Consider the following 26,268-nt stretch of genomic DNA (forward strand, 5'->3'; position numbering starts at 1 on the left):
ATGGTATTAAAATTATGAATATATACTGCATTTTTTAAGGAACTCCATTGGACATACTAATAAACATCAATGACAGTGCCATGTAATAAATGATATAGTTGAAGTGCGTATAACAGGCTCTTATGCAGTTCAGAATTATCCTCTTGCTTCAACAGAGCGATTGCTTCACAAGATCGTGTAGGAAACATGATTTGTGACTTGGCTGAGAAAACTCTTCAACATATCTACAAAATTTGAATTTACACTACGGTGTATAGCAATATATGTTAGCATACAATATTATTCTGTGGATAAAATTAAAATGCATATTCTATTTTATTCTGTAATGATATACCAAAAAACTATTGACCAAATGGAATATTGAACAACATGTCATTTATCAAATCATTCCTATAATGTGCAAATAATTTTTATTTTTTAGGATTGTTGATTGAGATGTTTTCATTTGTTTTGGCTGTGTTTAGATATTTCACATCTGTTGGACTGAATTCAAATAAGGAACCACATTGAAGTCTTCCTTCATAGTCCCATTAAATGGAGAATCAGCAGATATTTCTTAGTCTAAAGGAGTAGGGAATTTCTTTTATCTCTTTCTCTCTCTCTCTTTCTCTCTTTCTTTCTTTCTTTCCTTTGATAGAGTCTTGCTCTGTTTCCCAGTCTGGAGTGCCGTGGCACGATTTCGGCTCACTGCAACCTCCGCCTCCTGGGTTCAAGTGATTCTCCTGCCTTAGCCTCTCGAGTAGCTTGGATTACGGGCCTGCACCACCACGCCTGACCTATTTTTGTATTTTTACTAGAAATGGGGTTTCACCATGTTGGCCAGACTGGTCTTGAACTCCTGACCTCAGGGGGGAATTTCTATTTATATCAATAATATTTTCCATGATGCTGCATTGTCCACATACTTCTACTGAGCTAACATCAATTACATTTGTAATTTGTTTAGCCTTTATCATACTGTCTGAGTTTTTATATTTCTAATATCATCTAAGTCCTGAGAACAATTTATTGGAATGTGATTTAATTAGTTGGTTAACATTTATAATTCATTTTTTCAAACATCTTATCCAAGTAGATGTATTAAATTTTTATATACTTAACACTTTTTGTGTAAGTAGATGTGCTAAGTTCTGTATAACATTTTTAGAAAATTTAATACCTTTCAATCTTAGGCTTGATACAGTATTTTGTGCATGTTTTTAAGACTTATTCATTTTTATAATAGAGTTTGCTTCACTTTCATATTTTTTTTTCTTTAATTCAGTGAGTCTAAGATACATTGTGGTATAGTTTGGCTCTGTCCCCAAGCAAATCTCATCTTGAATTGAAGTTCCTCTAGTCCCCACGTGTCATGGGAGGGACTGAGTGGGAAGGTAATTGAATCATGGGAGCAGTTACACCCATGCAATTCTCATGATAGTGAGTGATTCTCATAACATCTGATGGTTTTATAAGTGGCTTTTCTCCCTCTACTTGGCATTTCTGTCCTGGCCACCCAGCGAAGAGGGACATGTTTGCTTCCCCTTCTGCCATGATTGAGGCCTCTCCAGCCATGCAGAGCTCTGAGTCAATTAAACCTCTTTCCTTTATAAATTACCTAGTCTTGGGGATGTCCCTATAGCACTAATACATATTGTTTTTTTACATTTTAATGTCTCTGAAATTAGCATGCCTCTCAAAATATATGAAGTCTTACAATCACTGTTGGCCAGGAGACAGTTGCAATGTGCATATGCCTGACAGTGATTGTCACTGGTGCTAATGTCACTACTTCAGTGAAGTTATGTACATTGTTGGTCCTGCATGTTTTGCTCATCACATCATTTAGACACCATCACAGGATGGAATGGAAATTCTCTGATCCTGTTTTTGTCCCCTACAATTTTTCTAATCCTGTTTTTTAAAAAAAGTCTGAGACTTTTACAGATCAAGAAATCAGTATCAAAAATCTCTGAATAATCAGCATCAGAAGCTATGAAGAAAATATTGGAGACACTAGAGAGGCACTCTTTTTAAAAAAATGGTACATGACTATGGTTCTTTATGGCACAGAAAACAATATTGTGTTGAAAACAATTATGGTAATGATAAGTACGTTTTGTCTGCTTTATTGACACCAATAAACTTCTTAAGATTTTATTTTTATGTGTATTTTATTGTGTGAAATGAGTTATATATAGATGTATTTTCTCTTCCTTCCTTCTTTCCTTCCTTCCTTCCTTTCTTCCTTCCTTCCTTCCCTCTCTCCCTCCCTCCCTCCTTCCCTCCTTCCTTCCTTCCTTCCTTCCTTCCTTCCTTCCTTCCTTCCTTCCTTCCTTCCTTCCTTCCTTCTTTTTTTCTTTTCTTTCTTTTTTTTTTCAGAGTCTCACTCTGTTGCCCAGGCTGGAGTGCAATGGTATGATCTCGGCTCACTGCAACCTCCGCCTCCTGGGTTCAAGTGATTCTTCTGCCTCAGCCTCCTAAGTAGCTGAGATTACAGGTGCCTGCCACCACACCCAGCTAATTTTTGTATTTTTAGTAGAGATGGGGTTTCACCATGTTGTCTAGGCTGGTCTTGAACTCCTGACCTCAGGTGATCTGCCCACCTTGGCCTCCCAATGTGTTGGGATTACAGGCATGAGCCACTGTGCCTGGCCATAAATATACTTTCTGCTTGATGATTGCACTTTTTGTTTTTCTTTGAGCCATATGCTTAGATAGAACATCATTACCATTCTGTTACAATGGAGATTTTAACACGTTCACACTTGAAAATACCAATTTTGATTCCATTTGCATCTATAATTATTCAGGTATAAACTCACATACAATAAGCTATACATGATGGATAATGTGTCCTCTAATATTCCACCCATAAACAAAGTAAATGTATTTCCAAGTATGGAGTCATTGGCATCAGCCAACCAGTGGGGGAGAGTCTAAATTAGGCTTAAGAGGGCACAGAGGAGTTCCTAACATCCCTTATAATAAACAGCTGAGGCGGTCCTTGATTCTGCCACATTATGAGGATTTTATAAATAAGGTATTTCATGAAAGAAAAAGAAATCGTAAAACTGCACCAAAGGAGAAAGACTATTGAATTGCAAACAAAGAAGACACAAGAAACAATAACAACAGTTAACAATGTTTTCTCATTCAATCCCTAGAAAAACCTTGTGATGAGGATACTTTTATCCCCTTCATTTTACAGATGTGGAAAAAGTAGATTAGGGAATTCAACTGGACCAAAGTTATAAATATAATAAGTGACACAACTCAAACTAATATCTTGCCTTATCTGGTATCAAACTAGTGTCCTTAATCATAATATCAAAATGTTTCCAAGAAAATTAAAGATGTGGTTTGCAACCAGTGGAGAAACTCTTGGGGAAATCGTCAATTTTTTAAAAAAGAATTTATTGAGAAGCAACCTTGAAAAGACTTGACAAAAAAGTAAGACATTATTTCATACTTAATTTTCTACAAAGAACAAAATAATGAATCTCACATTTATCACACATATGCAGTAAGAAGGTGTCCTGGAGGCTGTAGCAGTCAGCGCCTTTCACACAGGAAGGGACTCTTACTCTGAACTCTGCAAAGCAGAAGGGTGGTCGTGCCTCACGGTGGCTCGTAATGCATTTCTTGACACAATGACTTCCTTTGTGGTTTCATTGGAGTTCACAGGAGCTGCCATCGCTCTAGCTTTATGGTTTTCAGTTCTAACAAAGTGAGGAGTATAGTAGTCCTTTTGTTTTCTCGAAGACCAACTGGTAGGATCACTTATTGTACATATCTTGTCTGTCATGCTCAGATTTCCTAGGAATTCAACTTCTGTCCTGATCTCTGTCTTTATTTCTATCCTGGTGCATTAGGCTGTCAACCTAGAAGGAAACATTCACATCTCCTCAACCACTCTCTCTCTTGACATTTCCTAAGGTGGTGATAGCTTTTTTCTTTTTCTTTTTTTTAAGGGGGCTGTTATGAGTTGTGCTGGAAACCAGGAAAGGATGAGCAAAGAAAAAAGTTCCCCTGAGTCATTTGGCCCCAAACATTTTAGCATACCCAAAGGCTCCAGAGCCCTTTCAGTAACATATATTATTCCTATTAAAGATCCTACCCCTTGGTTTGGGTTCTGTAGCTAGACAAAGAGAAGGTTAAGAACATCTACTTCTGTGTTACATTGTTCCAAACTTTTCCTTTCTTTTCTTTTCTTTTCTTTTTTTTGAGACGGGGGTCTCACTGTGTTGCCCAGGTTGGAGTGCAATGGCAAACTCTCCTGCTCACTGCAACCTCCACCTCCAGGGTTCAACTGATTCTCCTGCCTCAGCCTCCAGAGTAGCTGGGACTAGGCTCCTGCCACCATGCCTGGCTCATTTTTGTATTTTTCCCAAAGTTTTCTACTTGACCTAGATAAAACTTGGGTATTAATATCAGTTACCTTTTAAACACATTTTAAAATTTACATTTGCCACACCCCTTTGATTATTAACTTCCATTATATGTTGAAGCAAGTCAGTACAAAGTGGTTTCAAAGTCACATAATACTTTAAAAATGGATAGCATATTAAGGTAATATGCTTCTTGGGTCTGTGAAGCTAGAGAAGATCCAGACCAGGAGTCTCAGGTATTTAAGAGCATGTTTTCTGGCTAAGGAAAGGATGACTGAAAGCAGTCACAAGTGCCATGTTTCATCCATTTACCATCATTATCAATGACTTATTTAATGTAGTAATAATTTTATAATTGGGATTTCTAAAGTCTCATAAACTGGAGCTAACATATATTGCCTTGCTAGCATTAACTACAGATGTTAATATGTTAACCTTTCATTCTGGAGTTTGGGACAGTGAGTGATTATTTGTTATTATACTATTTTTTTTTTTTTGAGATGGGGTCTCACTCTGTTGCCCAGGCTGGAGTGCAGTGGTGTGATCTTGGCTCACTACAACCACTGCCTCTCGGGTTCAAGCAATTCTCCTTCCTCGGCCTCCCAAGTAGCTGGTATTACAGGCAAGCACCACCAAGCCTGGCTAATTTTTGTATTTGTAGTAGAGACGGGGTTTTGTATTTTCAGTAGAGACGGGGTTTCACCATGTTGGCCAGGCTGGTCTCAAACTCCTGACCTCAGGTAATCCTCCAGTCTTGGCCTCCCAAAGTGCTGGGATTACAGGCATGAGCCACACTGCCCAGCCCTTTCATACTATTTCTTTGGCAAACACAACAAGGAATGGTCTGGTCCAGTAGTCCCCAACCTCTTTGGCCCCAGCGACTGGTTTCATGAAAGATAATTTTTCCATGGATGGGAGCAAGACGGGGATGGTTTGGGATGATTCAAGAGCATTACATTTACTGTGCACTTTATTTCTATTATTATTACATTGTAATATATAATGAAATAATTCCACAACTCACCATAATGTTGAATCAGTGGCATCCCTGAGCTTATTTTCGTGCAAGTAGATGGTCCCATCTGGGGGTGATGGGAGACAGTGACAGGTCATCAGGAATTGGATTCTCATAAGAAGCACATAACCTAGATCCCTCGCATGCGCAGTTCACAACAAGGTTCATGCTCCTGTGAGAATCTAATGCCTCTGCTGACCTGACAGGAAGCAGAGCTCTGGTGCTAATGCCAGCAGTGGGGAGTGGTTGTAAATACAGGTGAAGCTTTGCTCACTCGTTCCTCGTTCACCTCCTGCTGTGCTCCCGGTTCCTAACAGGCCACCGTACCGGCCTGTGGCCTGGGGCTTGGGGACCTCTGGTCTGGTCAATTACACATTTCTCCTGAATTCTGGTGAGACAACATACCAGTTCCTCAGAGGAAACAAAGATCTTCTTAAAAATCACATCAAATTAAATTACTGCTTTTTGCTTATTGAAGTGGATAATCTTACTCTTGTTTTGTTACTGAAAAGACACCAGGCCAGGTATGGTGGCTCATACCTGTAATCCCAGCACTTTGGGAGGCTGATGTGGGTGAATTCCTTGAACTCAGGATTTTGAGACCAGTTTCAGCAACATATTTATGTTCTATAAATATATGTTCTATAAATAATACAAAAATTAGCTGTGTGTGGTGATGTGCAGCTGTATTATGTATGTTCTATAAATAATACAAAAATTAGCTGGCGTGGTGATGTGCACCTGTAGTCCCAGCTGCTTGGGAAGCTGAGATGGAAGAATCACTCAAGCCTGGGAGGTTGAGGCTGCAGTGAGCTGTGATTGTATTACTGTACTCCAGTCTGTGCAACAAAATGAGATCTTGTCTCCAGAAAACAAACAAACCAACAAACACCACCACATTCTCAAGTTATAAGAAGTTAGTTCTTCTTCTCTCATGTTACTTAAGATTTGAATTCATGATTGTATAGAATCATTAGTTGTCTGAAAGAAGCAAGGGCACTAAATGAACAATCATTACAGGGAAGACAGTGGATTCCATGAGAGGATGTGTCTTGAGAATGTAAGAACATGAAGACTCTTCATCTTTGAGAAAGAGGAATAACTTTCAGAGGAAAGTGATTTAAGTGAACCAAGACATGACACTGAAGAAGAATGGTGGGGTGATAGGGAGTAAAACTATCACAGCTGTCTGTACACAAGAGGGAATGAACCAGGGTTGGGAGTGCAGTGGTGTGAGGTGTGACTTGGGCCTAGAATGCTTGATTGAACATAGCATTACTGGCTTTGCTGTCCTGAGTGAGTCAGTGGGCAGTTGTTAAAAAAAAAAAATAATAATAATTTAACTTTTAATAAGCAAAGTTTGACAATCCTCTGCATAAAACATTTCTTATCTAATGCTTTAAATACTTTTTATCACTAGTTTTGAAGAACTTAATTATAATGTACATTTGAGTAGATTTTCTCATGTTTCTTTTGCTTGGGGTTCATGGGCTTTCTAGATCTATATGCTTATAGTTCTAGAAATTTGGAAACATTTCAATTTCACTATTTAAATCTCAGTTTTCAACTATAATTTCTTTGAATACTTTTTGCCCCCTCCTATGTATCCAGAGACTGCTTTTATGCATATGTTGGGCCCCTTGCAGCTGTCCCACAGGTCACTGATACTCTGTTCATACACTTTTTAAATGCTCTTTAATGTGTTTCATTTTGTTTAGTTTTCATTGTTATGTCTTCAGATTCAGGCATCTTTTCTTCCACAGTGTCTTCTTTTTTTAACTTTTATTTGAGGTTTGGGGCTACCTGTGAAGGTTTGTTACGTAGGTAAACATGTGTCACAGGGGTTTGCTGTACAGATTATTTCATCACTGAGGCATTAAGCCTAGTGCCCAATAGATATCTTTTCTGCTCCTCTCCCTTCTCTCACCCTATCCCCTTGAGTAGACCATAGTGTCTGTGGTTTCCTTTTTTGTGTTCATAAGTTCTTATTATTTAGCTCCCACTTATAAATGAGAACATGTGGTATTTAGTTTTCTGTTTCTTCATTAGTTTGCTAAGGATAGTAGCCCCCAACTCCACCCATGTTCCTGTAAAAGGCATGATTTCTTTCTTTTTTTATGGCTGCATAGTATTCCATGGTGTATATGTACCACATTTTCTTTATTCAGTCTGTCATTGATGAGTATTTAGGTTGAATTCATGCCTTTGCTATTGTGAATAGTGCTGCAGTGAACATTCACATGCATGTGTCTTTGTGGTAGAATGATTTATATTCTTCTGGGTATATACCCAGTAACGGGATTGTTGAATTGAATGGTAGTTCTGTCTAAAACTATAAAAACGCTGGAAAACAACCTAGGCAATACCATCTTGGACACAGGCAGGAATGGGCAAAGATTTCATGACAAAGACACCAAAAGCAATCACAACAAAAGCAAAAATTGACAAGTGGGATCTAATGAAACTTAAGAGCTTCTGCATAGCAAAAGAAACTATCCACAGAGGGCAGGGCGTGGTGGCTCAGGCCTGTAATCCCAGCTCTTTGGGAGGCCCAGACCGGCGGATCATGAGGTCAGGAGCTCGAGACCATCCTGGCTAATATGGTGAAACCTCATCTCTACTAAAAATACAAAAAAATAAATAAACTAAAAAAAAAAAAAAAAAAATTAGCCGGGCACGGTGGCGGGCACCTGTGGTCCCAGCTACTCAGGAGGCTGAGGCAGGAGAATGGCGTGAACCCGGGAGGTGGAGCTTGCAGTGAGCTGAGATCACGCCACTGCACTCCAGCCTGGGTGACAGAGACTCCGTCTCAAAAAAAAAAAAAAAAGAAAAGAAAAGAAAAGAAAAGAAAAGAAAAGAAACTATCAACAGAGTAAACAGACAATGTACAGACTGGGAGAAAATATTTGCAAACTATGCACCTGACAAAGGACTAATATCCAGCGTCTCGAAGGAACTTAAACAAGTTTACCAGAGAAAAACAAACAATCCCACTAAAAAGGCTGGGCGTGGTGGCTCACTCCTGTAATCCCAACACTTTGAGAGACTAAGGAGGACGGATCACCTGAGGTCAGGAGTTTGAGACCAGCCTGGTCAACATGGTGAAACCCCGTCTCAACTAAAGATACAAGGAAAAATTAGCCAAGCGTGGTAGCGCGTGCCTGTAAAACCAGCTACTCTGGAGGCTGAGGTAGGAGACTCATTTGAACCCAGGAGGTAGAGATTGCAGTTAGCTGAGATTGAGCTACTGCACTCCAGCCTGGAGTAACAGAGTGAGATCAGTCTTAATAAATAAATAAATTAATTAATTAAAAAATGAAAAGGAGGGAAAGGACATGAACAGGCACTTCTCAAAAGAAGACATACATGTGGCCTACAAGCATATGAAAAAAGCTCAGTATCGCTGATTATTAGAAAAATGCAAATCCAAACCACAATGAGATACTGCCTCACACTAGTCAGAATGGCTATTAGTAAAAAGTCAAAAAGTAACAGATGCTGGTAAGGATGCGGAGAAAAGGGAGTATTTATATACTGTTAGTGGGAGTGTAAATTAGTTCAACCCTTGTAGAAAGCAGTACCAAATAGCTAAAATGCAGGGTCTCATATTCTACTAGTAATTTGAGGACTTTTAAATATTATTCATTGTAGCTAAAGTTTACTAATATTGTTAATCTTTTCTAAAGTCCAACTTTTGGCTTTTTAAATTTTCTCTATTTTTCCACTCTATTTTATGTACATATCTTTTAATATTTATTATATTGTTCATTTGGCTGGTGTTGGGTTTAATTTCTTTTCCTTTTTCTAGTTTCTTAAGGGATGAAGTTAGGTTGTTGGTTTAAGATGTTTTTTCTGGCTGGGTGCGGTGGCTCAAGCCTGTAATCCCAGCACTTTGGGAGGCCGAGACGTGCGGATCATGAGGTCAGGAGATCGAGACCATCCTGGCTAACCCGGTGAAACTCTGTCTCTACTAAAAAATATAAAACACTAGCCGGGCGAGGTGGCGGGCGCCTGTAGTCCCAGTTACTTGGGAGGCTGAGGCAGGAGAATGGCGTAAACCTGGGAGGCGGAGCTTGCAGTGAGCTGAGATCCGGCCACTGCACTCCAGCCCGGGCGACAGAGTGACACTCCGTCTCAAAAAAAAAAAGATGTTTTTTCCAATGTATATAAAGATATACATTTGCCTCTAAGCACTACTTTTGTTGCATCCCATATGTTTTGATATGTTGTGTTTTAAATTTCATTAGCCTTAAGATATTTTCTAATTTCCCTTGTATTTTTTTCTTTGACTCATTGGTTATTTAAAAGTGTTGTTTACATTCCACCTAATTTTCAATTTTTTAGTTGTACTTCTGTTAATGAATTCTAGTTTCATTCCATTGTGATAGGAAATAATGCTTTCTATGAGTTTAGTTGTTTAAAATTAATTAAGACCAGCTTTGTGGTCTAACATATAATCTGTCCTGAAGAATTCTCCATGTGCACTTGAAAAAAATGTATATTCTGCTGTTGTTGGATGGAGTGTTCTATATGTCTTTGAGGTCCCGTTGGTCTATAGTGCTGCTCAAGTCCTCTACTTTCTTATTGCCCTGGTTGTTTTTTGCATTATTGAAAGTAGGCATTACATTATCCAAGTATTATTGGAGAGCTGTCTATTTCTCTCTTCAGTTATGTCAATGTTTGTTTCATATATTTAGAGGTTCTGATATTTAGTGCCTATATGTTTATAATTGTTATTTATTCTTGATGAATTGACACTTTTATTAATATATGATGTTCTTTGTCTTTTATATATACATGTACTTTTATTTTATCTAACATTAGTATGGCCATCCCAATTTCTTTTGGTTACTATTTGCTTGGAATATCTTTTCCATTCTTTCATTTTCAACTTATATGTGTTTTCAGATCTGAAGTGAGCTCTTATAGACACCTTCTTGTTAGATCCTGTTTTTGCTATCAATTCTGTCCATCTATGCCTTTTAATTGGGAATTTTAATTCATTTATATTTAATGCAATTACTGATGGGGAAGGACTTATATTTTCCGTTTTCCTATTTATTTCAGGGTGTCTTATAGTTATTTTCTCACTCATTTTTTCCATTATTGCCTTTCTTTGTGTTTAGCTGTTTTTTTTTTTTTTTTGTAGAGACACATTTTTATTATCTTCTCCTTTCCTTTGTGTATATTCTATAATTTGTGTTAACTTAAGGATTATTTATAATATTTACATTTTTTAACAACCTACTTTTAATGAATACTAACAACTTCAGTGGCAAACTAAAACTCTACTCCTACACAGCTCCACCCCTCTGCTTTATGATATCAATATCACAAATTACATCCGCATTTATTTTGTAACCATTAACATAGATTTATTATTATATTTACTCGATTGCTTCTAAATCTTATAAAAAATAAAAAGTGATATTACACACCAGAATCTTAATGATGCTGAGCATTATATTTTGCTGATTCATTTATCTTTACCAGAGATCTTTGTATCTTTATATGATGATTATGAATTATTGTTTTGCATCTTTTCAGTTTACTCTATAGAACTCTCTCTAGCTTTTCTCGTAGGGCAGGCTTAGTGCAATAAACTGCCTCCGATTTTTTTTTTTTATCTTGAAATGCTTTAATTTCACCCTCATTTTTTAAGGACAGTTTTGCCAGATAGTAAAATTTTGATTGACAGTTTTTTTATTCACAAGTTTAGATATACCACCTCTCTGTCTTGCAGCCTCCAAAGTTTCTGCTGGATACTCCACTGGTAATTTTATCAAGGAGCCCTTGTTTGTGACAAATATTTTCTTGTTTTGTTTCCTTCCTTCCTTGCTCCTTCCTTCTTTCCTCCCTCCCTCCCTCCCTCCCTCCCTCCCTTCCTTCCTTCCTTCCTTCCTTCCTTCCTTCCTTCCTTCCTTCCTTCCTTCCTTCCTTCCTTCTAGATTTGCTTCTTGGCTTTGGGGCTGTTGCCAGTTTGATTATATCTTTTTGTGGATCTCTTTGCATTTATACTACTTGGAATTCATTAAGCTTTTTGGATTTGTAGATTCATGTTTGTTTTTTTTTTTTAATCAAATTTGGCAAATTTCTTTATTTTTTAAATACTGTTTCTTTTCGTATTCTATGACACTTATAATGGGTATATTGGTCTGTTAAATAATGTCCCTTAAATCTGTTAGTCTCTGTTCACTTTTCTCTATTCTTTTAAAAAATTTCTTGTCTTCTGGCTTAATAATTTCAAATGGTTTACTTTCCAGGTAGCTGATTCTCTTTTTTTTTTTTTTTTTTTTGTAGTAACAGTACATTTTTCAGTTCTGTTATTTAATTTTTCATCTCTAGAATTTGTTTGGTTTATTTTTATATTAATATTTTCTATTAGTTGATATTCTTATTTTGTTCTATGTATCACCCAATTTTCTTTAGTTACTTTTCTGTTTTTTTCTTTAACTTTTTGAATGTATTTAGTACAGTTTTTTTGAAGTCTTAGTCCACTACTCTGGTATTTGTGCTCCCTCATGAACAATCTCTAAAGATTCATTTTGTTTCTTCCAATGGGTTGTATTTTCCTGTTTCTTTGTATGCCCTGTGATGTTTTTTGAAAATTGAGCCCTTGAAAAAAAATAGCTACCTCTCCCAATCTTTGAAGACTGGCTCTGTGCCAAGGCAATTCTCTATTTATTAACTATGTACATTAGGCCTTGGGATTAGCCTTAGGTAAAGGCTTGAGATCTTCTCAGGTCTTTTGGAGCATGAATTTTTCCTGGGTCTTTATGTGGCTTTTTGTTTTGCCATATATGTGGCTACTTTTGAATGTCTTAATGTCTTGGAGAGTCACATTCCAAATTTTCTTGACTTCTTTACTTAACATTCTGAGTATTTTTATAATTGTAGGGAGACAAACTTGCTAGCCTGCTGATGACCTAGTGTATCTAGCTTAGGTCAGTTTTTCCTTGCTTACCCCAATACCTCTATAAACATATGAGTCCAAAGGAAACAGAATTTCTTTTCTGTAGTAAAATTTATACTGTGTTCAGTTGTGCTTAGCTCAAGCTCGCCTCTTTTTGCTCTGACAAGTTTCAGTGGCACCATGCACTACCCCTGTTTTTTATCTTGTATCATGAGCCATTTGTGGTGTTTTTATTATTTCATTAGTAGACAGTGTTCAACACAGAATATAAACTACTCTTTCTGAATAATAGGCTTTTGGAAGTAGAACATATTCACATATTCGCTCCAACCACTTTGGGATAGGAGGCATTCTCTTTGGGGGAACAATAATGGGAAATTCAACCAAAATAGAATAGTCAGTGATAAGTTGTTCATAGGAATTATATCTGGGGACTACAAAGTCCTGGAACAAAGAATCTATTGAAAAATAGAAATTTAGATCATGACTATGTTTGAAATTTCAGCTATTGGCCGGGCGCGGTGGCTCAAGCCTGTAATCCCAGCACTCTGGGAGGCCGAGGCGGGCGGATCACGAGGTCAGGAGATGGAGACCATCCTGGCTAACACGGTGAAACCCCGTCTCTACTAAAAAAAATACAAAAAACTAGCCGGGCGAGGTGGCGGGCGCCTGTAGTCCCAGCTATTCGGGAGGCTGAGGCAGGAGAATGGCGTAAACCCGGGAGGCGGAGCTTGCAGTGAGCTGAGATCCGGCCACTGCACTCCAGCCCGGGCGACAGAGCGAGACTCCGTCTCAAAAAAAAAAAAAAAAAAAAAAAAAAAAAAAAAAAAAAAAAAGAAATTTCAGCTATTGAAAAAATTGGAAGAATCAACTACCACTAAGTCTACCTGGAGACAAAGTAGTCCTTCCAAAGACATATATGTCTCAGGGGGAAGAAATAGAGCTAAATGGGGACTTCGAACGTTTAATTCATGTCTTCGCTTGTCACTGAAAGAAATAGAGAGTGAAGAATTATGTGAAGATGAGACTCTTAATATGACTTCTTCACACAAATGCACATGGCTATCTTTCACTAGAAAAAGAGGTTGAAAAAATATATATGGTTTCCCAAGCTCTAGATATATACACCAAACCTTGGGAAAAGGAAATCCATAAGACCTATGAGGAAGCCAAAGAAAGTTAAATCATTTGTAGCAAAAGGAGCAATGAGCAGAGATAATTAGAACTAGTCTGCAAGCAAGACTTAGTTGATAGGAAAGAGGAACACAAGGATACTGTGATTCTGAGGTACCTGGGGATGCTTCTACTTTTGAGATCAAAAGCATTTATTCTGTTCTGTAATATCCACCCTGAGTAACCCATGACCTCCTGAATACCCCACTAAAGACACAGTAGATAGTTCTTGCTAGAATGCCCACAGCCTTCAGCATAAAATTCTAAGAATGATTCTAATATATATTCTTCTTATTGACTTAATTAAATATTGTTCTAGTGATTGATAATTACTCCATTACATTACTGTTGTTCCATTTTTAAGATGCATTCCTCCATCATCATCATAGTTATATAGAGTATTTTGCTATTATTTTGGTCATTTTCTGAAAGTCATAATATTCATCCTTGACTTACTAATGTCCAATATATATAGTTACTTTACATCTTCCCAGCCATTATAAGAAACTTAGAGCTTTTTAGTTCTATTTATTACTCTTTTGAGTTAAAAGAGTAATAAACTCTTAATAAAAATAAGAGTAAAACTCTTATTTTAATGTAAGTGAATGTAACGTCGTAAACTTTAGTTTTATGCAATTAAAATAGTAGACATTATTTATGGTTTGATATAATTGCTATTCATTTAGACTTACATCTGTATTTACCTATTTCATTGTCTTTTATCCAGAGTCTTTGAGGTCTTATCTGAGATCATTTTCTTAAACCAAAAGAATATTCTGGGCCAGGCGCGGTGGCTCACGCCTGTAATCCCAGCTCTCACGAATCACCTGAAGTTAGGAGTTTGAGACCAGCCTGGCCAACATGGTGAAACTCGGTCTTCACTAGAAATACAAAAATTAGCCAGGCGTGGTGGCACGTGCCTGTAATCCCCGATATTTGGGAGGCTGAGGCAGGAGAATTGCTTGAACCCAGGAGGCGGAGGCTGCAGTGAGCTGAGTTCATGCTACTGTGCTCTAGCCTGGGCCACAGAGTGAGAATCCATCTCAAAAAAAAAAAAAAAAAAAAAAAGGATATTCTTCTAGTGTACTTTCTTAATACAGATATAAAGGTAATACATTGTTTTTGTTCTACTTAAATGATCTTTCTTTTACCTATGGAGTATAATTAGATGCTCATATCATTCACATTTGATTAGATAGTTGTCTCTGAGAATAGAATTTTACTATGGCAGTTGTCAATCAGTAATCATATAGCCTTCATTTTTTTTCCCTTTTTATAGGTTAGCTGCCATTATAATTGTTGCTCCTTTGAAAGTAAACTTTGCTTCTCTTCCTATCTTTAAGTTTCTGTTTGTCTTTTTTTTCAACAGTTATATATGATACACCTAACTTGTCATTTTATTCGCCCTACTGGAGTTCATAAGCCTTTGATAATATATAGTTTGATATTTTGTATCAGTTGTGAAAAATTCAGATATTATCTCTTCTACTCTAGGTTATGGGGAAATTGTGATTTATAAAAACAAATTTTGGGCCTGGCGCGGTGGCTCACGCCTGTAATCCCAGCACTTCGGAAGGCCAAGGCGGGCGGATCAGGAGGTCAGGAGATCAAGACCTTCCTGGCTAAAATAGTGAAACCCCGTCTCTACTAAAAAATACAGAAAAATTTGCCGGGGGTGGTGGTGGGCGCCTGTAGTCCCAGCTACTCGGGAGGCTGAGGCAGGAGAATGGCGTGCGTGAACCCAGGAGGCGGAGCTTGCAGTGAGCCGAGATCACGCCACTGCCCTCCAGCCTGGGCAACAGAGCGAGACTAGGTCTCAAAAAACAAAACAAAACAAAAAAACAAATTTTGAGGTAATAGACCATAGGAGCGATTGCCTTAGCAAATTCATTGCTCTTTGTGTGCAGTTTTTGCTTGCTTTTGCTGAAAGAGCTCATTGCTGATGTGTATATACAAGTTCACTTTGAAGCACCATATGTAGATGAGATGAGAGTAATTCAATTGGAGGAGACTTTCTGGTATGCTCTGTTGAAAGTTATTCAAAGTGAAGTCTACGCTCACTTTTTTTGCAATTATGAAGGATTGCAATTATGATATTGCATATCATAGGGAAGGATATTATGAACAGTGCCTTCTAAGAATACTGTATGGAAATTTTCAGCATATATGCCCTAAATTTATCGTCATTGATCTGCATTGAAGTCTTCATTAAAGGCAATAACAGAACTTCAATACAATGAAAAAGAAGAAATAATATAGAGGTAATAGTCACATAGTAGAGGAGAACAAAAATATAAAAGACATCTATATTCTTTTGGCTTGCTAGGATCTACTGGGGGGAAACATTTATTCACACTCCAAACAATAATTCGTATCAAAATAGTCCTTATGAAGAGCTACTATTCTTTTTCTCACTGTTCCTCTTTAGAAGATACATCCAGGGTGGAAAAATGTAAATCTGCTTGTATAAGCAGCTCTGACTATTTACAAAGAAGCAATATTCTTACAATTTGATTCATTAAGATTTTTTGTTCTGGGGTCAGCATAGCGTAATGGCTATGTTCCTGATCTTTAGAGTTAGACTCTTTTAGCTTAAATCATAGTTTAAGCATCTAATTCTTACTATTTCTGATACCCAGAAAAAAACTATCATTCTCTCTGGGTCTTGGTTTTCTTATTAATACAACAATGGCAATGATAATACTTGTATCATAAGATTACTGGGAAAATACATGAGTTAATGCCCACAATCATTGATGTAGTACCAGGAATATTTGAAGCAATCAACAAATATTAGCTCTTTTTTAGGTGCCACTTGTGACCAGATTCCCTTTAGTTTCTATGTCTATGTGATTTCTTCCCCCATTATTAGCCAACATTTGAAATTTCTTATATTTGCATTTACTTCTGTATGCAAATATATTTAAAATCTAAAACCATTTTAAGGTCATATTTTGATCTTTTGAGTTTGATTGAGATGTCTCCAATTTATAAAATGTTGAGTTTAGCATGCTTAAATGAACACAAGATGTTAAAAATTCTCTATTTATAATTATATGATGTGTAAGAAAATATAAGAATGAATATCACATGAAACACTTCCAATTGTTCATTATTTGCCTTGGTGGGACTGGAGCTCAATGCTTCAGAACAAATTTCCTTGATGCCAAGATTTTATTTTCAGTAGATATAAAATGTCAGTTTTCTTTGGAGGAAGACCAATTACCTTGACAAACAAAAAGTACATGCAAGAAGATAACTTTGTCACCTACGGTCATTCAGTGAATTATAATTTTTGCATTATTGTTTTCAATTGTCCTCCCTAACGGCAAGAGAAGTCCTGATTTATGAGAGTTTTTCTGATAAGTACACCATTGTTAACTAACTTTGGTCTTATATTTACAAAGTGAATATTTACCTAATACATATTTACATATATTTACAAATTATGTCTAGATTTAAACAGCTTATGTGTGATAGATACCAACATTCCCATTGTAAACCAATACTTACCTTTGTTTTGTGATATTATATTGCAATGTGCAGTCTCAACGGCTGCCTTTTGCAGGATCTCCTCAAGACAATGAACTGAAATTCACAATATTTGCAAAAGAAAATACTATTATCACTTTGAAACGTTTGGGATGGCAAATAAAACAGATATCCAACATTTCTTAAACACAATTTATGCAGTCATTGTTTTAATTGAATGAAGAACAAATAGTAAATTATCATTGGCAATTTATATTAAGGTATGAACTTTTACTTATGAAATATATTTATGAGTCAATGACTGGTGACTTAATAAGCACATGTTTGTCTATATGATTGATGTTATTCTAAGCAGTTAGTTAACCTAGGCAGTCAGGAAAAAACAACCTATGCTATTTTTGCAGCAAACACCTTAGACGTAGCATACATCTGATTAGTCACAAAGTACTGTTTATCATGACAATGCTTCATATATCTGTTTCCTTCTTCACAGTAACATAACTTTTTCCTTCTCAGATTGTCATTATTTTTATGCTGAGCTATTTTAGTATTATACAAACTCTCTTTCTCTAGTTTTCCACTATTACTTTCCAATATTTTCTACAAATTACCTCCAGAGTAAGCACCCCCAGACCATACCTTGAATAATGGTACCCTTTCAGTCATCTTCAGAGGCTATGAATTATTTATATGCTAAAATTCTAATTCATTAACATTAAACTTATACAAAATTGTACCATTTACACAACTGTACTATTTTTTATCAGTTATATTTCTAACTACCTTCATATATAAAATCTTTAAACTACATGATTTTGCATTGATGTGTTTTATAGTTTTATGACTCTGACACTAAAGATGGCACACTTTGAATTTTTAAAATAAGAACAAATATCCCTAATTTGAATTAATTTCAGTCTTAATGGTCCATGGTCATGTATAAAAGATTTGGGAGACTTGACATGAATTGTAGAAGAAATCTGTCCACATTTCTGCTTTACTAAGATCAGATCTGATTCCTGTCCAGTAACAGAATCTTACAATATTTTACCCACAAGGTTTTGGTTTAGTCCTGTACAAACTCATATCCCTATGATTTTAAGTTATCTGAACCAAGTTATTCCAGCTTGAGTACCAGATGCATTGCTAGACTCATGGAAATAAATGTCGTAAGTATTGCTGAATCGTTCCCTCGCCAGACCCAGAGTACTGAAGTTGAGTATTTTTCTTATGATGACTTAATGGAAAAAGAGAAAAATATTGTCACCAGTTTTCCATTTGCTCAAATTTGCAATTTTCCATTTTGTTCCCAAATTGGGTTAGTCTGTATTTTAAATATATTCTCACAGGATGGATGTGGCTAGTCATGAACATGATCTTAGTTGAACATGAAACAACCACCTCCCTATCTTGTCCCAAATGAGAAACCAAATAATCAAGCTAAGTCTTAAGGCATCACTGCATAAGCAAGCTATGCATGAATTATTTTTCTACCCAAGAATATTCTTGTTTATTTACCATTTCCTCCTCTATTTCTGTCATATATTTAATGATTTCTGGTTCATTTATGCTAAGCCCTTAATATCCACTGAAGGTTTCCCTTCTAATTGGTAATTCACAACATATAGGATTAGCTCATTTGATGCAGGGAACTACTTCTAATGGTTCAACTGCTTCTCTCTTACCTTTTGGTTATTAGGACAAAGTTTGATAATAGTAAAACAGAGGGAAAAGCATCTGTTTATCAGGATATTTTACCAATTTATATTTTATTTCATTTAAAGGTAAGTATTCACTACACTTAAACTATGCTAGTGTTCTCAAACATTACCAAGGTGTAATTATCAAAGCAGTATGTCCAATTGCTATAAAACACAGCTTGGCTCTAGCAATAAAATAGTCTTCTATATTGGAGTGGTAATTCATTTTATTGAATTGTATTTATTTTCCAGCATTATTTAAGTATGACTGACAAAAATTGTATATATTTAGGGTGTACAATGTGGTATTTTGGTATAAGTAGACCTGTATAATAATTCCCACAAGCAACTTAATATGTCCATCGCCTCACATATTTACCTTGTGTGTGTGTGTGTGTGTGTGTGTGTGTGTGTGTGTAGTGAGAACACTTAAGAGCTAAACATCTACTCTCTTAGCTAATTTCAAGAGTCCAATAATTATCATTAACTATAATTACCATGGTGAACATTACATCTCTAGACTTTATTAATCTTTTAACTGAAAGTTTGTATCCTTTGACCAATATCTCTCCATTTCTTCTACTGCCTAGACTCTGGAAACCACCATTCTATTCTCTGTTTCTCTAAGTTCAACTTAAAAATAAAAAAGATTCCACGTATTAGTGATATCATGCAATATTTTCTGTGTCTGGCTTATTTCACTAAGCATAAGGTCCTCCAAGTTCATCCATGTTTTCCAAATGGCAAGATTTCCTTTTTTTTTTAAGGCTGAATAATACCTTCTCTCTCTATATATGTACACACACATGCAAACACACACATGCACATATTTCCTTATATTTTACCTGTTAATTTTAGCACCATAATCTATCTAGAAATTATTTTTTACTTTTAAAAAATTATTTTTCAAAAATTATTTTTTACTTTAAAAAATTATTTTTCAAAATCTACTGTTAAATATCTGTCATTTTGAAGAAACTATCGTATAATATTATATATAGACATACACATATATATGCACACATTATTTGTACAGAGAGACATATGACTTTATTATTAGACTCATTTCTTTTATTTGGATATATTTACTTTATAAACTTATCATGTGAAATTACTCACAGTCTTATTTCTAGAAAGGCTACATCCCTACCTGTCTTGTTAATACATTTCAATATATATATCTGGACTGTAACAGCACAACACCATTACAGAGGAGCATCCATCAGAATCTTAGGCCATATGGCAGGGCATGATGGCTCATGCCTGTAATCCCAGCACTTTGGGAGGCCGAGGCAGATGGAGCACCTGAAATCAAGAGTTCGAGACCAGTCTGGCCAACATGGTGAAACCCTCTTTCTACTAAAAATACAAAAATTAGCCAGGCATGGTGGCACGTATCTGTAAGCCCAGTTACTTGGGAGGCTGAGGCAGGAGAATCACTGGAACTCAGGAGGTGGAGGTTGCAATGAGTTGAGATTGTGCCACTGCACACCAGCCTGGCTGACAGAGTGAGATTCCCTCTCAAAAAAAAAAAAAAAAAAAAAAAAAAGAATCTTAGGCCTAGGCCATACCTCTACATTTGCTATTTACTATCTTGTGTGTGTCTGACACGTCCCTGTACAGATTTTTCATTTCTGGAGTATAATTTCCTCTTTCAATTATTTTCTCTTTTAAACAAGTAACACATGAATTTACTTTACAAAAGAAATTGAATATATACTGTAAAAAGAGCAAAACACCTCCCTTCATGGTCCCTCTGACACTATTTACTTCAGCAAAAAAATAAAAACCACAAAAATCAGTGTAAAATGCCGTGTTTACATATTTTTTGACCATTTTCAATTTTTTGCATGCTTATGAATAAATTTAGTTAATTCTTGTTTCCATAGCAAACAGATTATTGATTGCTTCCATACTAACACTTGCTTCCACATTAATAGATTATTGCATGTCTTTCCCACTTAACTGGGTAAATTTATACATGTGTATGTGTTTGTATGTGTACATACATACTTTTTTCTTATTTTTAAAGTATAAGTAAATGTAAAATATAAGTAAAATATAACTTGACAGTTTCATACATCAACTTTGTGTGAGAGGGTCCGTTCTCCACACTTTAATCTATGAGGAAAAGTATTATTTTTGTCAATTCAATGGGCAAATGATGTGTTTTAAAATTCATTCTCATTTCCATGAGAATGTCCAACCTTTAAAGTTGGACATTTTTCCTACTTATGTATCCTTGCCTCATCTTTTAAAAAAATTATTTGTACTTCTTTGACTGTTATACTTTTGATAATATTATATGGATTTGAATATGTATTCAAACTGTTTCAACATTTTTTTTCCTGGTCTGTTATTTTTAGCACTGTAATCTACCTAGAAATTATTTTTTAGTTTTTATATTCTTAAAAAAATCATTTTTCCCTACCTGTTAGATATCTGTCATTTTGAAGAGCCTACTATATCTTATTTTATTTATATGCATACATATATATATGCACACATTATTTGTACACAGGTGCATATGACTTTATTATATATTATTTGTACATATTTGCATATGACTTTATTATTAGGTTCCTTTCTTTTATTTTGATACATTTACTTTATAAAAGTATCATGTGAAATCACTTATAGCCTTATTTCTAGAAAGGCTAGATCCTTACCTCTTGTGTTAATACATCTTTCAATATGTATTTTATTAATCTCACAAAATTTTACTTTAATGTATAGTTTACAATGAACTGATTTATCATGAAAATACACTTGCATTGAAATTACATGAGTGCTGGGTGAATTTAGAAAAGTATTATCATCTTAGCGTTCATCTTCCCACCAAGGTACATTGAATATATATTCAATTTATAATAATGTCTTCACTAATGACCTTCTTTATGCCTTTTAATAAGTATCATAGTCTCTTATATATATATGCCAAATACATTATTAGGTATATCGGTTTATTTAGTAAAAAAATTTCACTAAATATTTACAATGTGTCAACATACTATTCAAAAGCAGAAGATAAAACGTTGAACAAATAAAGGCAAAGGCTCTGTTCTCATGAAGATAATCTAGCAGAAGTCAGCCATTGAGTACATAATCACAGAAATAATTATACACACGAGACTGGAAAATGCTACAAATGACTGGTACATAAGATATCATAACAGAGAAATTTGGCCTAATTATAAGCGAATAATTTGAATTCTCCTTTTACCTGTCACAGAATGAAAAAAGAGCATTCTGCGCACATGCTCTGTGGCAAGAAGGATCGTGGCTAAAGTTACAATTCACACAAATTTTCCCAGAGAAATCCTGATTTATGTCTGTTGTCGCAGAGTAACTGTTAATATGATCTGCTGTCATTCTTACGGTTATCCTTGTTTGCACAATAGTTACGCAGTCACACTAACGATGTTACATTCCATGAACTAAAAGAACAACTGTGGCTGGAGGCTGGTTCAGGAGAAAGGGTGTGCGTCTAGCTGGGGAAGGGAGCTGTGGACCAAGTATGGAAGGGTGGAAGGGGTGGAAGGGCCTTGTAAACCATGTTCAGGATTTTAAAATTTACACTGAATCCACAGTGTTAAGAAACTAATCATTAAATGTAAGTGAGTTTATAAAATTTGCATTTTGAAGAGACAATTCTGGAAATCGATTAGAAAGAATCAAGGGTAGGTATAGTAATATCACTTGGGGGTTTAGGGAGTAGACAGAGCGGGAGGTTATTGCCTCAGTTAGATGGGTAGGAGTGCAGATGTGGAGAATTACACTGGCTCAGTGAGCCAAGATATTCAGTGGCTGTGAGATAACACAGATGGCCCCCAGCATCACCTCACTAGACATTCGGTCAACAGATGCAGAGAAAGTTAATAGTATTAAAGTATCTGATTTTTTTCTTGATCCTAGTAAGGACCAGGGCTGAGAATATAAAATGTTTGCTTGAAAGTAATATGCCAAGCATTTTTAAAGCTATCTAAGAAAAAATGTCAAATAAGAGGCTTGAAAAGTGGACCTGGAAATTGAATATTATATCTTGCTGGTATATAAGAAAGCTATTTAAATTTTGGATTGAGTTTACTTATTGAACTGTTCTTTTTATTTTGATTATTTCTTTCTTTCCAGTAGTTTCTTTTTAAAGCATCTGGATAAGAAAGCGCATTATCTGCATATAATTGCAGTCGTTAATTTCAATTCCGGTTTATATTATGTCTAACTAGATTTTCTTACATTGTGACTTTTCCTTGCCGAAGACATGCAAAAAAAGTTGAATCCTAATAGTTATAGCAGTCATCCTTGTCTTCCTGATTTTATTGACAATGATTATAATGTTTCACTATGAAAGATAATATTTGCTGAAGGCTCTTATAAATACTCTTAATCAAGTTTAATATGTTTGTATTTATTTCATTATCTCCTATTGAAACACCTCTTGATAAGTGAACAAATTTTTATCCCCAACTTAAACCAGAATTTTATCATTATAACAGTGATGTATTATGTTGGCTCTTTTATGCAGAATTTTTGTTTTTCTGTTTGTAAGGAATATTGTCCTAAAATATTTTCCTGTGTATAGAAATAATCCTAAACTAATTTTACTGATTTTAGGTGGGGTGGCATGAGAATCTTCCATCCTTTGGTAGGTACTGAACACTTCATCTAGTAGTCATTTGCTGTTACTGAGATATATGCGAGTTCGTTCTTTTTTTGTGTGTGTGAGATGGAGTCTCACTCTGTCACCGTGGCTGGAGTGCAGTGGTGTGATTTCGGCTCACCGCAACCTCCACCTCCCAGGTTCAAGCAATTCTCCTGCCTCAGCCTCCCGAGTAGCTGGGATTACAGGCGGCTGCCACCATACCCAGCTAATTTTTCTATTTTTAGTAGAGACGGGGTTTCACCATGTTGGCCAGGCTGGTCTCCAACTCCTGACCTCAGGTGATCTTCCTGCCTCGGCCTCTCAAAGTCTTGGGATTACAGGCGTGAGCCACCATGCTCAACCTCAAATTCATTCTTTAAAAATTATCAGCCAGGTATCTATTTGGAGGCACATCTTTGATTAATTTACTTATTTTTTCTGCAATATATAGTAATATTTATTCAAATTGTCTCTTTTTTCCTGAGTCATTTTATCATAGTATGTATCTTCACAGGAAATCATACATTTCAAAAAAGTTGATGTTTATTACTAAAAGTTACATATTGTTTTCCGTACTAGTATAGTTCACTTTGACATTAGAATTGCTTTATATCTATTTATAACTTCATATGTTTTGGGTTTTCTTTTTTTAATGAATCAAATTCATCTTAACTTTCTATATTAAAAGAACTTCATGTTTCTAGTTTTCTTATAGTACGGATTATTTTATAAATTTATTATTTTAAAAGACTTATATTTTATAATATTAAGACAAATTTAGTGCAAGCAATATGCAGACTCAGTTTGATATCTTGATCATTTTCTTTCCTTTTTTGATGATTCTCTACTGGTACTATTTTCCATTTCTGTCAAAATACTCAGCTATCCACTAACATCTTTTGATGAGGACACCTGGGCCTATGCCATTGCTGATAACTCAAAACACTGAATTGATGAAATTACTCTTAAATAACTAAAATTACAAATGAGAAAAATATCTTCATGAAAACCTTAGAACCAAATTTAAAGGCTATTTAAAATTATATTTTAGTAATTAAAAAATTAATGAAATTGCTCTAAAATATACTTACTCTTAGCTACCATAGCTGCAACTATTACCAGAGTGATTATATAAAGGAAGGCAAATATCACAGCAGCAATGCACCACGGAGACACTGTTCAAAAAGAGAGAAGTTGGCTAATGTAATCAAAGGAAACCAGATTCAGGAGTTGATACTAAAAATAACTTTTGCCAAGAATATTTAACCCACTTGAATTGGTCTGAAATCTAAGCTCATGGGAGCACCGTGCTGTGGGAAAATACCTCAGCCTGTGGGGGAGTAATTCTAAAAATTATTTTGCAGATTTAGGTGCATCCTGGGAAGATATTAACATTTTGATGTAGATATGAGCTGTTTATGAACTAACAACTTGCCCTAGTAAAGAACTCTTCCAAAGGCTACGGTTTCCCAAAGAATTAGCAGGCGTGAGCCACCACGGCGGGCTAATTTTTTGTATTTTTAGTAGAGACGGGGTTTCACCGTGTTAGCCAGGATGGTCTCGATCCCCTGAGCTCGTGATCCGCCCTCCTCGGCCTCCCAAAGTGCTGGGATTACAGGCGTGAGCCACCGTGCCAGGCCTGAAACATTCTTTTTCCACGACCTTGGTATCCTGCTCTAAGTCACTGTGTCTATCGCTGCCTCGTTGACCATTCTCATTTGCTCTTAACAGAGCACTGTAGGCTCCTATGATCCGTTAAAAAGTGTAGGGACAAGAAATAAATCCTGATTCAAACATTAGCCCGAGAATATCTGTTTTCATGATTAGTTCATTAAAATATTTAAGCCAAAAAGTGAATCTAGAGTTTTAAATGTTTTTTACCTTTTGTTTTCGAAGTTTTAGTTATTTTTCCATTCTGGGTATTTGAAGAACAATGAACTTTGAGGTCTGAGTATACTGTACTTTCCTCAGAAAACTCTAAAAAATATAAAAAAAAAAGCATCCAACAACTATAATCCAGATATATGTATATATACATACTAATATGATACATGAACATATAATTACATGGCATATTATACGTGATACAAATTGTCAAATTTTATAATCATAAGAAAGTTTTAAAATTGGCTTCTTTTTTTTTTTTTTTTTGCTTTGTGAAATGTGGTAAATTCTTACTCATTCAAAAAATTCTTAGTTCCTTGATATATAATAAACAGGTAACAATACAATAATCATTTATAGATATATTGTAGAGATTAAGTTAATGTATACAAAGTTGATAGTATATGCTTGAAACATATTAACCACTCAATACGTGTTTTTCTTTAGTAGTAGTAATAATACCAGTGGTGTAGAATAGTAATTGTAAGAATATAATGGGCATTGGCATCTGCAGCAAAATTGGAAATAGAAGCAAGAGTAGAAATATTCAAATTAATTTAAATGCCTATTTCTGCTTCTTCTTAAAGTTGAATTTAATCTTAATGAAAGGAGCATGAAAAGCCTTTATCTAATTCTCACTAAATAAATTCTCTCCACAGCATATTGCATGTATTTCTTCAGTACAAGTGAAACAGAACTCATAGACACCAAAAGTCAACGACATTCACCAAAAGTCAATCACATTCCCCTAAATATATTACACCTAGTGCAATTGTATATATTTACTTACCAAACTGTAATTTTCTGAGATTTAAATCCCCTTCAATTAGAAAATCTTAAACTCATTTATAAAGACAAAAGATTTTGAAATCCTCCTCTAAAAGCACTTGGTTATGAACTCATTATTTTTAATATTATTTTCTCATCAAAAGAAGAGATTATTTAGCAATAACAGCAGAATCTGGTTTTACCTGTATTTAATTCATGAATTGCCGCTGGCGAAGGATGAAGATCATCAGAGAGCCTGGACACTGCTGATGTCTCCGGTTCCATTGTTCAGATTAAATTATAAGGGCCAA

The 26,268-nt window shown here is 35.5% G+C and overlaps 1 protein-coding gene across 2 annotated transcripts; it reads right to left on the reverse strand.

Moving 5' to 3' along the window:
- Positions 1-358: 358 nt before the first annotated feature.
- LOC126930127 (uncharacterized) lies at positions 359-26,268 on the reverse strand. Of its 2 annotated transcripts, XM_050746822.1 has the most exons (6): positions 26,161-26,268; positions 25,187-25,282; positions 24,397-24,480; positions 16,985-17,059; positions 5,395-5,452; positions 359-3,863 (listed from the first exon to the last, which is right to left on the reverse strand). In XM_050746822.1, the coding sequence occupies exons 1-6, from the start codon at positions 26,240-26,242 to the stop codon at positions 3,851-3,853; spliced, it is 408 nt and encodes a 135-aa protein (XP_050602779.1). In that variant the 5' UTR covers positions 26,243-26,268; the 3' UTR covers positions 359-3,850. The 2 variants fall into 2 exon arrangements, with proteins under 2 accessions (XP_050602779.1, XP_050602780.1); XM_050746823.1 differs by lacking the exon at positions 5,395-5,452.

Source organism: Macaca thibetana, chromosome 11 (assembly GCF_024542745.1).
Source record: "Macaca thibetana thibetana isolate TM-01 chromosome 11, ASM2454274v1, whole genome shotgun sequence".
NCBI classification, from domain to species: Eukaryota; Metazoa; Chordata; class Mammalia; order Primates; family Cercopithecidae; genus Macaca; species Macaca thibetana.